General features: G+C 35.4%; 1 protein-coding gene across 10 annotated transcripts; it reads left to right on the top strand.

The window, feature by feature from the left end:
* The first annotated feature begins 3,554 nt into the window (after window positions 1–3,554).
* Window positions 3,555–14,772, top strand: LOC110631470 (cysteine-tryptophan domain-containing zinc finger protein 7). Of its 10 annotated transcripts, none has more exons than XR_009144219.1 (13): window positions 3,555–4,117; window positions 5,132–5,204; window positions 5,306–5,442; window positions 5,564–5,962; window positions 6,138–7,486; window positions 7,953–8,380; window positions 8,469–10,399; window positions 10,523–10,677; window positions 10,971–11,134; window positions 11,726–11,883; window positions 12,431–13,792; window positions 14,207–14,293; window positions 14,405–14,772. XR_009144219.1 is itself a non-coding variant. In XM_058136604.1 (11 exons), the coding sequence occupies exons 1-11, from the start codon at window positions 4,016–4,018 to the stop codon at window positions 12,647–12,649; spliced, it is 5,115 nt and encodes a 1,704-aa protein (XP_057992587.1). In that variant the 5' UTR covers window positions 3,555–4,015; the 3' UTR covers window positions 12,650–14,772. The 10 variants fall into 10 exon arrangements, 2 of the variants coding, with proteins under 2 accessions (XP_057992587.1, XP_057992588.1); XR_009144218.1 differs by having other exon boundaries at window positions 12,431–13,056; window positions 13,349–13,474; window positions 13,659–14,772; XR_009144217.1 differs by having other exon boundaries at window positions 12,431–14,293.
* The last annotated feature ends 82 nt before the right edge of the window (window positions 14,773–14,854 follow it).

Genomic DNA, 14,854 nt, shown 5'->3' on the forward strand with positions numbered 1-14,854 from the left:
AATCACTCCATTTGGAGTTTTGTAGCTCCAGTTATGGTCCAAAAACCATAGCTGGCCGGATTGAAAAATTGCAGAATTGACCATATCTACAGTGCAGTGAACTGTGACTAAAACTACCTTGTTGGATAGGTTCTAGTCATAATTTGGGGTAGGTTTCTTCATGAAAGTTGTTTGTTTATATCTTAACTTGTTGCTGTAAAAATTTCAGGTCAAATGGACCATTCTACAATGAGTTATGGCCAAATGTTCATTTAGTCATTCTGCAGAATCTGGTTGCAGGATATCCGGATTGGGACTAGTTTTTGGTCCACTTGCTTTGGTCCTTTGCTATGGTTTCTTCACCAAAATTGTGCCATTATGTGTCTAGTGTCATGTCCAATTGGCCAAACACCAATTGAATCTACACAGCCAAAGTTATGGCTGTCCAAACAGGCTGGACTCACAGCCTCACCTGCTGCTCTCACTAGGCAGCCTACCAAATCAGTTTGTAACACTATACTTCACTCCAAATTATGGTCAACTTACTTCAAATGGTCACTAATTGACCCTTAAAATGTTCATTCACCATTACATAAATGAAACTCAAATTTCCCTCAAAACCCTAATTCCTAAGTTCTCAAATCTTACAATATACATGCCATTAAGGTTTTTAATTCACTTATACACATCAAGGGACATCCATAGATTTTAATTCCATTCAAGCCATCAACCTCAAGAAAGTTCATGGCTACCGAAAATTGAAGATACTCTAACATGTATAATTTACTTCAAATTTTTATAATTTCTTATCTTAAATTGATGTTCTAACAAAATGAAAAAGAGTGAGAGGGAAAATATAGCACTAACCTCACTTAAGAGCTTTTCAAGAGCTTTAATTCTTCACATTTTCTCTTTCTTTTTGCTGCCTAAGGGTTATGCAAGGTGCAAGGATGAGTTTTAGTGAAAGAAGTAGGAGGGTTTATGGTGAAATGAGGAGAGAAATGAAGCTTTGGTTGAAAATCAATGGAGGGAGAGGGGAGGAGGGTTTCGGTTGGTTTGGTTCTAAGGAGGAAGATGATTTTTTTTTTCTTTTATTTTCAGCCTCTTTTATTTGTTTTATATGTATTTGTTGTATGGTTATTGGTGGACAATTTTAAATGACATCATTATGATGTCACAATTCTCATTAACTTACATTTCTTTTTACTTTTGTTTTCTTATTTTCATTTCTCATTTTTTTTTATAAATTTTTCATCAATATTAATTTAAATTTTATGTCATAATAATTATTTACTCAACTGAACAAGTCGGCCAAAAATCGCCTCTGAAGGCGAAATGACCAAAATGCCCTCCGTTTGGCTTAACGGGTCAAAATTGTCTTTACCGATTGAAAATTTTTTCTAAATATTTTCTTGGCATTCTAATACCATAGGAACCTCAATGACCCTTCTCTGGAGTTCCAAAAATTATTTTATGAATTTTTCCCCGGGTCTAGGGCTCCTAGTTGCGAGAACCGCAACTTCCCTCTGGGTTACCCATCGTTTGGGCACCGGCTCATTTGACTTAATTATATTTTATTTCTAAAATTTTAACTAAATTTTTCTTATTAATATTTGAGTTAATTTTGATTTCTCGCTTTAGTTTAAATATTTTTCTGGATGTTCTAGCTGTCCGGACCGACACTGGTCACCGGAACAGTAGAATGTACGGAGTTGCTACCAGGAGGGTGTTACAAAACCATACTCTAAATTTAATTGTAATTATACAAATAATATTTAAATCTATTTAATTTTATATGCTTTGTCTAATAATTTATATAAAATAAATATTTACATTAATAATTTAATAGATTATTTAAATTTTATATGTAATAAAATATAATATTTCAATAATTTAAATATTATTTTGTTTATTTATATTATTGAAATTATTCTGATAAAATTTAATCAAACTATATGATACAAGTGTAGTGGTATACAAACAAAATGGCAATGCTCTCATTTCTCTCTAAAAAGTCTCAAAACAAATTCACTTCGGAGAGTTTTGGCCATTGACTCCTCTTTCTTTAAAACTACATTTTTACTTTCGTTTTTCTTCAGTTTTTTCTTTTTTATTATGCCTATTTTTCTTTTAGTCTTCAATTTTCAGTGGTGTAGTACCCCTTTGTGGATGGGTTTTTGTTGGGTATCTTCGTACTATGATGCTTTGGAGATTTGTGTTCTACTTTTGTGTAGGTCCAATGTATGGTTTCCGAGGGTTCTTTTTGTTTCGCTGGCATCTCATCGAGTGGTTGTTGGGTTTGCTTCATTTGACTAAATGAGAGTGAGAAGCCTGAGCACTACTAAGCTATTCCCAGTTTCTATTGGTATTTGCATGCTATTGGCTCAGTAGTTTCACCTTGTTCCTACTTATCTGGCTGTCCATGCCCTAGCGTTAATAATGTTTGTAGAACTCTTGTTTGGTTCTAAATTGATTTTTAGCACACATGCGATTCAATTTGGCTGAGCTCCTCTTTGCCTTCCCTGTGTTTGTTCTGCAACATTAGTAACCCTGCAACATGGGCGTTGGTGAAAAGTGTTTTTCTCTATTTGCTAGGTTGTTGAATCACATTTGGATGGGCATGGGCGTGGAGTTTAATAGGTTTGTCATCTGTGATGGGTTTGGACCATATAAATTTGTTGAATCAAATAAAGTGTGCCAACCCTTAGTTGACAAGTATTCAGCCATTATTTCTAGCCTATACCTCGTATACTCTTCATCCATACATCCTTTAAACCTTCAGACACTTGTCCACGTGTCACTCATCGTGATACCTACAGCTCTAGTTCAGTATGTGTTCAATAGTGAAGAATAAAAAATAATATAAATATTAAATAAGTTTGATTCAATATAATTATTTGATTTTGGTTAAGGCCTCGATAATCATGCAAGGCTAAACGTTAAATTTACTTTACTTTTATTAATAATTAAGTATAAATAATGAAAACAATAATAATTATTAGTGTATGAATAAAAAATAAAAATAATTACAAACATCTAATTAAAATTCATTAATAAACTTTCATGATATTAGAATACTATAAAATTTTAAATTTAAATTTTCATAAATAAACTAAAAAAAAAACCACAAGATACCTTAACTCCTAATTAGATTGAGTAAAATGTGATTTATTAATGTATCGTATCACATTATATTGTATGATATAATTTTTATTGTTATATATTTCATTTATTTAGTTAGGTGATATGATATAGTAAAATAAATATAAAAATTATTAAAATATTATTATTATTATTTTAAATATATAAATAATTTAAAAATATTTATTTAGATAAAATATTAATTTATAAATAATATTATTATAATAAAAATTAAAGATATATATTTTTTTAATTAATCATTAAATATATCTTATTAATATATAATATTAAAATCATATAATTAAAATTTCATATATTATATAAGAATAAAATAAAAAAAATAAAAAGTTTAATCATACTAAATAACTGATTTAATGATTTAAAAATTTCTGATAAAATGATATTTCAACCCTAAATCATCATTTTGAGTAACAATCTAAAGTAAGCATACCATAGGAAAAAAGAAAAAAAAGAAAAAAAAAAAACAGTAGGTTGCTTCCATTGCCGCACGCATCAATCAAAAGAAACCAGCGAGAAGTTAAAATATTTTAGAATCCAATCGAACTCGGCACCGTGACCCGGCCGAGTCGAGCTCGATTAAACTCTGATTTATTATCCAATCAATTCTCTGCTCCCGATCGTGAGTTCCGATATAGAAATTAATCGTTAATCAACGTTCTTGGTTCATAATATTTTTTAATCAATGAGGGTTTGTGATATGCCAAGGCCAAAGTCGGTAGTAGGGGATTTAGTTCCTCGGTTCTGGTGGGTTTTTTTAGTGCTTTTGTGGGATTTTTTCTGTAGGAGTTGAGGTGATGCTGGACTTTAGGGAAGGTTCGCTTAGGGTTTTGGGGTTAGGATTAGGTTTTTAGGATTAGGGTTTTCTTTGGGATTTATGGGGATGGAGGAGAATTCTGAGCTTGAGGAAGGAAAGGCTTTCCGGTGCAGGGACGACGACGACAACAACGTAGACCCTGAGATTGCTCTCTCTTACATTGTAAGGATTCATTTTAAAGTTGTTGTTTCAATAACTTTCTATGTTGATTTCACAAAAAAAAAAAAAAAAAAAAGAAAAAAAAAGAAAGCAACTTCTTATGTTTGTTCAATGGTAATTGTGCTTAATGTTGTGACTTAAATGAAGACATAATTGCTTCCAGAATCATTGTTTAAATTAAATTTGGAGTTTCATCAATTGACATTATACTAATTTTGAATTTAAAAATCTATTGTAATTAGATTGAGTAATGGTTTGCCCTTGGCAAATGCATTGATGTAGGACTGAGTTTTGGTTCTGTTAGTTATACTTTTGGTATAATCCTTTATTTTTGTATTATTCGTTTTTCTTCTGTCATTTGGATGATAAACATGACATAAAAGTATGTTCAGATTGCTTGTAAATTTTGTAAATTTACTTGGGTTGGCATCATCTATAGTGGGCTTTATAAAGTCATTGGAAGGTATATAATGTATTTGTACATGCTGAGATTATTTCGGATTAATGGAAGAAGAGACTTCTCTCAATCAAGTAAGTGGAGAACTTGTAGTCAGAACTATTTGCTTCCTTAGAAGGTTTTCGTCATTTGTGGGCTAGAACTTTTAAGCAATTGGAGCTTTTCTGTAGCCTGACAATATTGATCCATCATGTGATTGCTAAGGAAAAAGGGGGTGGGGGTGCAAAACTCAAGCACAGTAAATGTTCTTATATCATCCAAAGGAAAATACATTGTACAGCTGTGTGACTATGCGGAAGTAAATTCAGGATGAGAAATTATTCAGAATGTATACGTTAGTATTGCTATTTTGCAGTTTACAATCGATTGAAGTGTAAAAGACTGTTTATTTGCATTGCTGTTGATTTTAACTGATTCTTCAATGAGAGATATCACTTTTCAATATGATTAATGTCTGTGCTCTTTACATCAATTGTGGTTGTTGTACCTCATTCTGGATGTGTTATCTTCCATGTTTCTTTATATCCAAATTAATGAAAGTTTCTGCATCTTTCCTGAAGGATGAGAAGATACAAAATGTTTTAGGCCATTTTCAAAAGGATTTTGAGGGTGGAGTTTCTGCAGAGAATTTGGGTAAGTGACTCCTACTGGAAGTTTTTCATCTACCACAGATGAAAGAGTAATTTGTTTTTATTCATTGAAAAGTGATTGTGTGGGACATATTGTTTTGACAGGGGCTAAATTCGGTGGGTATGGCTCATTTCTGCCTGCCTATGAACGATCTCCACAGAGAAACTCTGTTTGGTCACATCCAAAGACTCCACAAAAAAACTCTAGCCCACCAAGATCTCCTAATAATTTGCCTGTGGAGGTATATGGAAAAACTTTCTCCTATTTTTTATGATTTGGTAAAATGTTTATATATATGGTTGACGTTGTCAGCCTGGGCAATTCTATTTTACTTGAGCGCTCTGGATTATGTTATCATACAGGGTTGGCCCCAGAGTTTGAGAGTTCCCTCCAATGTTCTTCCTTCTGTGAAGCTTGGAACTTCATCCTACAGTACAAATGCATTGCATAAGTCTGGGTTGGCACCTGGGGATGTTTCAGTAAAGCAAGATTCTAGCTTTTCTTCTGCTCGAGTTTCTCAGAAGTCTAATCTGAAGGATGGAAACTCCAAAAAATCAGGCAATCTCTCTGACCAAAGGACACTGAAGGTTAGGATAAAAGTGGGTCCTGATAGCATGGCACGAAAAAAATCTGCAATTTATAGTGGTCTTGGGTTTGATAATTCTCCATCTTCATTGCTGGAGAACAGTCCTGAGGAAAGTGATGGAATGTTGCCTGTATCCCCACAAGTTGCAGATGAATCTCCCACTAGAATTCTTCAGGTAAAAGCTTCTTTTTCTTTTGATATTTTGTTCACCGGCAATATCTTGTTTTGCGTGCACTGGATGGACATAGTGAGGTTATTTTGATAAATTTCTTCTTTATAATCTTTAATAATGATGGCTGGACGAACAAAAAAGGATCTGCCTATGCTTATTATCTTATGTCTTCAAACAGATAATGACTTCCTTCGCAGTCCCTGAGGGTGCCCTAGTATCACCTCTTCATGACAGTCTGCTTTGTTTGATAAGAAAGGAGAAGTTCTCCAAAGGCAGTAAACCTTTGCCTTCCCATAAGGGTAGTCAAGACAATATTGCCTTGTTGCCAGATGAATCTGTTTCTTTTATAGGTAATGCTAAACTCTTGAAAGGGAAGGAGGTGAAATTTTTGGGGAAGAGTGGAACAGCAGTAGATCTGAAACATGGGAATGGTATAATTTTTGAGAATAATACAGCTTTTTCAGCCAAGAAAAAGTTAGAAAATGACAATGCAGAGAACAAGGACATGTTATCTAATGAAGTAAAGAGCATGCCTCTACCAGGTACAGCAAATGGTGGTGAGACTCTGAAAGCAACTGGTGGGTCATCTGAAGTTCCCAGGGAGGCTGATCAGGGTGGGGTAAGAGATGGATCATTTCCTTCTGACTTGATGAAGGAAGATTCTTTGGAGTCCATATCTGGCGGCAAGGGTGAGAAGAGAAATGCTTGGAGTAGTTCGGTAGAAAAGGTTTTGGAACATAGAGCACTTAATTGTGATGGTGATGCTTTGGTTAACCTGAGGGGTAATGGAAAATCCAAGAATAGTAAAACCTCCATTTCTTCAAAAGGTTACTCTGATGCATCCAAATGCAGGGAAGATCTTAAAGTTGGATCACTAGTTTATTCAAAGCAAAAGATTGGTCAGCTAGACAAGATCTCCATGCCTGGTGGGAAGGAAGAACGATTGTTGGAGGGCAAGAAGTCACATGGCACTAAAAGTAGCAAAAAAGCTGGTTGCGTTCCCACAAAGGAAAGCTTGGTGATTGGTGACAGAGGAGCACCTAAAGATACAACTACTGCTCATGGTGTTTCTAAAAGTAATGATAAGATGCACAAGCTGAAGTTGCAGAAGGACATTAGTAAGTTCAGAGATAATCACAGAGATCCTTTGGACTCAAAATTGGAAAAGAAAAATAGTCAAATGGGTTTGTTGGAGAGGCCTTCTGTTAGCAGGCGAAAGGACTCGACCATGGATGATCTTGAGATGGAGCAGAATGTGTCTTTTGATAAGTCAAGGGAAAGATTTAATGGTAAAAGAGTTGGTAATCAGCCGATACCTGGGACATTGGTCAAAGATGTTGCATATACGGGCATTTCAATACCTGGAAATGCACTTGCTTCTGAATTAGCACCACCTGTTATGGATCCTATACTTATAGAAGAAAATTGGGTCTGTTGTGACAGTTGTCAGAAGTGGCGGTTGTTACCCAATGGCACAAGGCCTGAGCATCTCCCTGAAAGGTGGCTGTGTGCTATGCTGAACTGGCTGTAAGTTTATTGGTTGTTTTGGCTTATATATGGGCATGGAATAGCCATAGTGTTGGTTTAAACTTCTCGATCATAAGATAATCCTTTCAGAGAAGATAATAACTTTTTCTTTTCTCAGTTTGTATATGCCTTTGGAACTGGACTTAATTCAACCAAACCTATTGTTTCTTAATGGGGTTGGCTAGATAAATGTCTGTTTATTCAATTTATGTCTTGACCTAATGGAAAGATTAGTCCTCTGAGGTTTAATTCTTTTCAATTGAAGGCAGTAACCTATTATGTTCTAGCAAGGTTCCTTATTTTTAATTCTTATAAATCAGCGAGGATAAAAGAAAGAGAAATAAGGAAACTCATTTGGATTTTTCACTTTGAGAAAAAAGTGAATGTGTGGCAGACATCCATCAATTCATTTTGCGCATACAGACGTCTTTGTGCTGATTTTTGTGCTTTTGTAAATGTAATATAGGCCTGGAATGAACCGGTGTGACATCAGTGAGGAAGAGACAACAAAAGCACTCAATGCATTGTCTCAGCTTCCTCTTTCTGTGGGTCAAAATAATCTGCAAAATCATGCCAAACGAACTGCATCTGGAGTGCAAATCCTACATGTTGACCACAACCACCAAAGTCTTAGTTCCCATGCTGCATCTTTTCCAGGAAAGAAGAAGCGTGGTTTGAAGGAAATAGGAAAGGCAGGTGGCAGCAGTGGCATAATCCAGTTATCTAACTCTACAAAGAACCAGCACCACTTGCAGGAATCTGTGAAAAGCAGAAGCTTAAATGATATGAACCAGTCTCCTGCGGAAGCAAATCAAATGAACAAAACTAATTTTCATACTTTGACCAAGTCACATAATTTTGTTGCTGAGCAGAAAGAGAATCATATTGATGGAGGTAAGTAATTCATTTTAGAGCTGACATTCCATGTGCCTGTCATATTTTTTAGTTGATAGTATGTGTTCGTCTTGTAATTTTTTATCAGCTGGTGATGCAAAGCAAGTAAAGATGAAAAACAAGAGGGAGTCTGATCATTATGGATATGAGACTTCTAAGATAACTAAGACTGAGGATGCATCCCACGCTGATAAATATCGTCTAAATTCAAAAAGTGGGTCATCAACTAAAGCAAGTGGAAAAGACTTGTGTAAATCAAACAAGCACTTTATGGGGCATTTGAAATTTGATACAAAGGAAAAATTGCCACTGAAGCTGGGAGACCAAGCTCAGCTGTCAGCAGATGGTGGGCCCTTGGATATGAGAACAAGTGACAAAAGGAATATTTCTATTAAGAAAAGGAAATTGAAGGAGTGGCAAGACAATCAGAATGATTTCAACATCAGTTTAAATGCCAAGGAAAGAAGTGAGAGTGGATTAAAGAAATCCAGGGTTCCAAAAAATAGGGCTTTCAGTATGAAAGGCGACAATGATAAATTAGACAAAACCGTTTTCTTGGTAGGAAGTGAAGATCATCCAATTGATGGTATGGTAGCTGTAAGAAGTATTCATAAGGATCAGCAACCACGGAAACATAGAAGAAAATTTATATCTCAACAAACTTTAGATGGTATAAACTCATTGAAAAACGATCTTCAACCTGGACAACTTTCATTGACAGCCACCTCAAGCTCTTCAAAGGTTTCAGGTTCTCTTAAAACAAGAGCAACCTTTGATGATGTGAAAGGCTCACCAGTAGAATCAGTTTCTTCATCTCCTTTGAGGACCTCATTTCCAGAGAAGCTTGCTTCAACTGGAGGAAACATTCTAGGAAAAGATGATGCTACAAATGGTGGCCTTCCTGTAATTGATGAAGTAAGAAGATGCAGGGATGGGGAAGGTGATGGCCAGATTAATCAATCTGAGATGAAGGAAAAAGTATCTGGTGACCCTCATCCTGAATCCCGTGAACTTTTACTAGATTACCAGGATGGAGATGCTAATCACAAAATTGGTCAAACTAAATGTTCTTCTGCTTTGTTTAATGCTGGTGCTGAAATGATGGAACGTCGTGACTGCTCTAGTGATCTGCTTGCTATAAAAAATTGCCATGCTGAGGATAGAGTAGACAAGTACCACCATGACAATGTGTTTTTTCCAAAGAAATTTGGTAAGAGTTCGTCTTTAAAGTTAAAGGACAATGATAGAAGTTCTACATCTGATTTTGATAGAGATGAGATGAAGGTTTCTGAACCAGTGAATGCACATGGTGATTTTTCAAAGAAGAGAATAAGGAATGAGTCAGAGATTGATCTAAGATCTCATGCATCCTTGCTTAAAAGAATGAACAATGTTAAACATGTTATTCCTGATAAGCCCAGAAGTAAGTCAAATGAGGATGAGAAGGTTCGTGTTAGCATTAGCGATTCTATAGGACAATGCACAAAAAAGAGCAGAATGGAGAGCCCATTAAATCTACAAAAGCGTGATAGTTCAGATGGAAAAACAAGTACTGTTAATTCAGATGCAAAAATGAGTACTGTTTGCATCAGGAAGTGGAACACAGCCACACAGGAGAACCTGATCCAGGATTTTGACAGTGAAGCTAAACTGAATCCAATACAAAAAGATTCAGGAAGCAGGACTAAAAAGTTGGCTGCTCACTTTGAACAGGAAGCTAAAAGTAAGAGTCAGAGTCACCAATCAGCTTTGGGCTTCCAGCAGGAAGGAGCATCTGTTGGGCTTAGGGTTTGTGCCTCAGGCAATGGTGATGTGTCAAAGGTATCAAAGCACCCGGAAAATCCTGGGACCAAGAGTAGCGCTCACCACAGTTTGGGTCACCGTATGCTTGATATGAAAGGGGTCAGAGTCAGAGATCTTAATTCACCAAGTCCTGGGAGAACAAATTCCTCTAGCCAAACTGCTAGTAATGCCCTGAAAGAAGCCAAGGATCTGAGAGATTATGCAGATCGTCTTAAGGTTTGTCATCTGTTCTTATTCAATATTTAAATTTCATTTGTAAGATTCACTTAATGTTGTGCCAGTAGGTGAAACAATCTTGTGTTCTTGTTGTCCTAACCCTTGTGATCTCATGGTTTTTAGATCTCTGGGTTTGGTTTTGAGAGTAATGAAACAAATTTCCAAGCTGCTTTAAAGTTTCTCCATGGAGCTTCTCTTCTGGAAACTTGCACTGATCCTGGCAGAGAGGGAGAAATGACTCAAATGCAAGTGTACAGTACTACAGCTAAACTTTTCGAGTAAGCACAATTTTGAATTTGTATGAGAGAATTGTTGTTCTTATGAAGTGTTCTGTTTCTCATGTAGCGCATTGAGTGTATTCAATGTAATTGAAATCTTGGAAATATATTTCTTATTCTCCCTCCCTCAATATTGCACACCATCATTTAGCTATTGCAATTCTTGCTTTGGAAGTGTACTATCAAAGCTGTAAATAGCCCTTTTTTTCCCACAGTTCAAGATTTTTGTTAAAGCTATTGTTTTCTGTTGCTATACCCATGTATTTGGCTTTGCATTTAACCTCTTTAATTAGCAGATACTGTGCCTTGGAATATGAAAGACGAAATGAAATGGCTGCTGTTGCTTTGGCATATAAATGCATGGAAATTGCTTATTGGAGGGTAGTTTACTGGAAGAATTCTAGCTTAAGTCAAGATCGAAATGAGTTGCAAGCCTGTTTGCAAACATTTTCCCAAGGTAACAAAATGAAACCATGATATATGATATGTCATTTAGGCTTATATCTTATTTTGTGATTGGTGTTAAAATAATACCTTTCATTGTTTGCTTGACTTAAGTGGGGCTGCCTCTTAATGCCAAAGAAAGCCATATATTTCTTACAATGTTTGCTTGAGATAATAATGTATAATTCAGGCTTAATCTCTTATTTTATTATTTTCTAAAATAATTCCTTACATTGTTTGCTTGAGATAAGTGGAGCTGCCTTTTAATGCCAAAAAGCCATATATTTCTTACAATTTCCTCCAATATTTCTTGGATTTCATTCACTGAAGAATGTTCTTATCATATATTCATATCATTTAGAAAGGAAATTGTGAATCCAACATTAACTTTTTTTTTTTCTTTGGGCCGGGGGGGTGGGGCGCGCAGCTTCTGTCTCCCCTTACCAGTTGACTTTTTCGATTTTGGTCTATTCATGTCTTTTGGGCAAGCTAACTTTATAAAGCAGCATTTTCTCATCTGTGATAATTTTGTTTGATGAGTACTTGCACGATGACAAGCCATACTAAAATGTATATTGTCTGTCTTTCTGGGATTATTATTCAGGTGAATCACCATCATCGTCTGCATCAGACATTGATAACTTAAATAATCAAGCAGCAGTTGATAAGGCTACTATATCCAAGGGTACAGTTTCTCATGTTTCTGGAAACCCTTTCATTGTTGCACGAAACCACTCAAATTTTCTTCGGCTGCTTGACTTTGTAAGTTTATTCATTCTGCTGTTCTGTCTCTGTCCTTTTATTTATTAATTAATTGTAGTCGTTTGGCCAAAGTCTATTTGTGGTTCTTGCATACTTATTCAGAGAATGTTTGTTAAAAATGTATATTTCATCAGATGTATGCTGCAGTCATCCTGTGACTTCTTTGTATTTGTTGTGGGCTTATGTTTTCTGTGTAAATAATAGTTCCTGTTACATGCCCTTAGAATAGACCTGCCTTTAGCAATTTAAGAGGCAGTTTGATAGTTGTAATACTGCACAAACCTTTGTGGAGGTTTTTAGTGCATCTGCTTTGCATTCCTTGCTGTACTATAGGATTTACTCTGCTATTTGGTGATTATGGGACTCAGTGTGGTAGGTTTATTTAAACCTCCATTCTCAAGAATATGTAAGCATATGGCCACATGCCATCTCCCATGGCTATGCTTATCTACTAGTACTGAAGGTGAAAATTATTATTGTAATTATTATTATTGTTATTGTTTTGGTTCATGAAAGGTAAACTTATTATTTTTTTATTGTCTTGCAGGCACAGGATGTAAGTTTTGCAATGGACGCCTCAAGAAAATCCCAAAATGCTTATTCAGCTGCTAATGTAGCTTTGGAACAGGTGCAAAATAGAGATTGTATTGAATCTGTTAAGAAGGTAATTGATTTCAGCTTCCAAGATGTAGAGGAGCTCATGCTCCTGGTTCAGCATGCAATGAAGGCTATAACCCGAGCAGGTTTGGTTGGTTCTAGAGATTAAGTCAACCCTGTATATACTGTGCGTTTTCTGGTTTATTCCTGACAGTGGACGGCATATAAATGTGAAAGAGCTGCCCACTTAGAGAAGCAATTGGAAACCTGCAAAGACACAGGTTACCAACAGCTCATACCTCTCTGTACATTTGTACAAAGTGAGATTGATTTGCAGATTTTGTAATGTATTTTTCAAGTATTCAGCTTGTTTTTGGCATGGATTCAGGCCTAGCATGCTCATCGTCAAGTTTTTTGGGTTGGGAAAAGAGGGATAAGATCCTTGTTCCGCAATACAATTTGGAGGAGATGTGACAATTCAGTTCTATGTTTGTGATTTTTTTGGCTCTAGTCAATTGGAGCCTAAGCAAAGAAAATATCTATAGAGAAAGGAAATCACGCAACCATTTTGACGAGGTTGATTACTGATACAATGATGACTGATCAATTTTTATGAAGAGCTTACCTTTTTTACCATTTATGTAATCTTTAACAGAATAGAAAATGAAATTCTTTGGGAAGGTTCTCTTTCTCTACAATTTTCAAGCTTGAGATTTGCTTTAACTAATTGAGTCAGCATCACTTCTACTTAATTGAATCTGCGGGTGTGTTATGTTATCATGTTACCATTGTAACATTATGGGGGGAGCTCCTTTTTGCTGTTCTTTAGTTTTGAAGTTACAATGTGATTAATTACTTTTCCTTGTAGGTTCCATCCTTAGAGATTTTGTTATGATTCAGTTTGAAGTCTTGGTGTTTGTTATCCTTGACTGACAGGATGAAGAGTAAAGGAAGAATCCTTTTGTGATTTATCAGTTTAATCTCCTTGACCAAGGTATGCAAAGATGTGTTATTCATGCAAGGATATTTCAGACCTTCACTATTTTTTCACTTATGGTAGTTGTCATTTCGTATTTGTTAATTTTGTTTTCAACATTGACAGCATGGAGGTATCAATTTTATTGTATTTTATCAGACTATGTTGACTCTTGGATAACCACTTGTACAAATCATTGCAGTTCATTCAACCAGTTGTTTCTGCATGATGATATACGAGGTAAAAGGTGTACATATATTTGTTTTGCTGTTACATGAGGCCTTTCTCTTGGGATAGGGTCGATAAACAGTTAAACACCATCCATTTTCCTTGAAGGTTATTATCAATTTGTCTTTTCCTCTTATTATATTCAATTAATCTGTGTCTGTTTTTTTTCCCCCTGACATTTAGTTTTCTTATATACAAGAAATTTTGCCTATTAATCATATTTTAAGGAATTATTTACCCTTCTTCTCCCAATAAAATAAATATATTATAAAATTGGTGCACAGATTTGAATCCAAATTTTAACTGAATAGACTTGACTGTTTGAAATGACCCGGACTTGCACTCAAGCGTTCCCCGTCCTTCTGATGCAAAGGGAAACAGTCAGATGAGCAAATGGAACTAAGATTTTTAACATCACTTTGCAACATCTTAAAAAGATGTTAATCTACATTGTTAGAAGATGGCAAGTTTTCAGATTTGCAGTTGGGGTATTCTGTTTTTTCTTAATTATTATTCGTGTAGGTACAACAGTGTAGAAGTAGCATGTGGCTGGAGATACAGAATCTAATAAAAACCGGAGGCTTGTCAATTCTTTGATTTTCTTCTTGGGTGATGAATTGTTATGTTTTTCTTTGATTCACTCAGAATTATGCAATGAATTTGGTGGTTAGGGTAAGAGGAACTGAGTAATTGAATGGGTTCATTGACTTGGATGCACAGGATACCTCGTTTGGCTCAGCAATACTTCTGTGTATTCATGACTGTTCCCAAAAATCGTTCTTCATGTAACTTCTAAGTTGTTAAGTGATAAAAGAGAATACGCGTTGATTGTTGAAGGCATTCCATCATTTCTCATCTCTTGTTATATGTGATGAAGAGAATGAGCGTTGATTGTTGAAGGCATTCCATCATTTCTCATCTCTTGTTATATGTGATGAAGAGAATGAGCGTTGATTGTTGAAGGCATTCCATCATTTCTCATCTCTTGTTATTTTCCGACTCTGTACAAGTTCAAACTGAAGAGTTGGCTGTGAACTTGTAATTTTGAATAGTTTTGCAGTTAGTAAAAGCAAACATGATCTTTGCCATTTGGATAAGTGTGTTTTTATTGTTATTAGTATTGGTTTCATTGGAAAGTTAATGTCCCAATCTACATGACATGGTGGGGAT

Source organism: Hevea brasiliensis, chromosome 15, assembly GCF_030052815.1.
Source record: "Hevea brasiliensis isolate MT/VB/25A 57/8 chromosome 15, ASM3005281v1, whole genome shotgun sequence".
Classification (NCBI taxonomy): domain Eukaryota; kingdom Viridiplantae; phylum Streptophyta; class Magnoliopsida; order Malpighiales; family Euphorbiaceae; genus Hevea; species Hevea brasiliensis.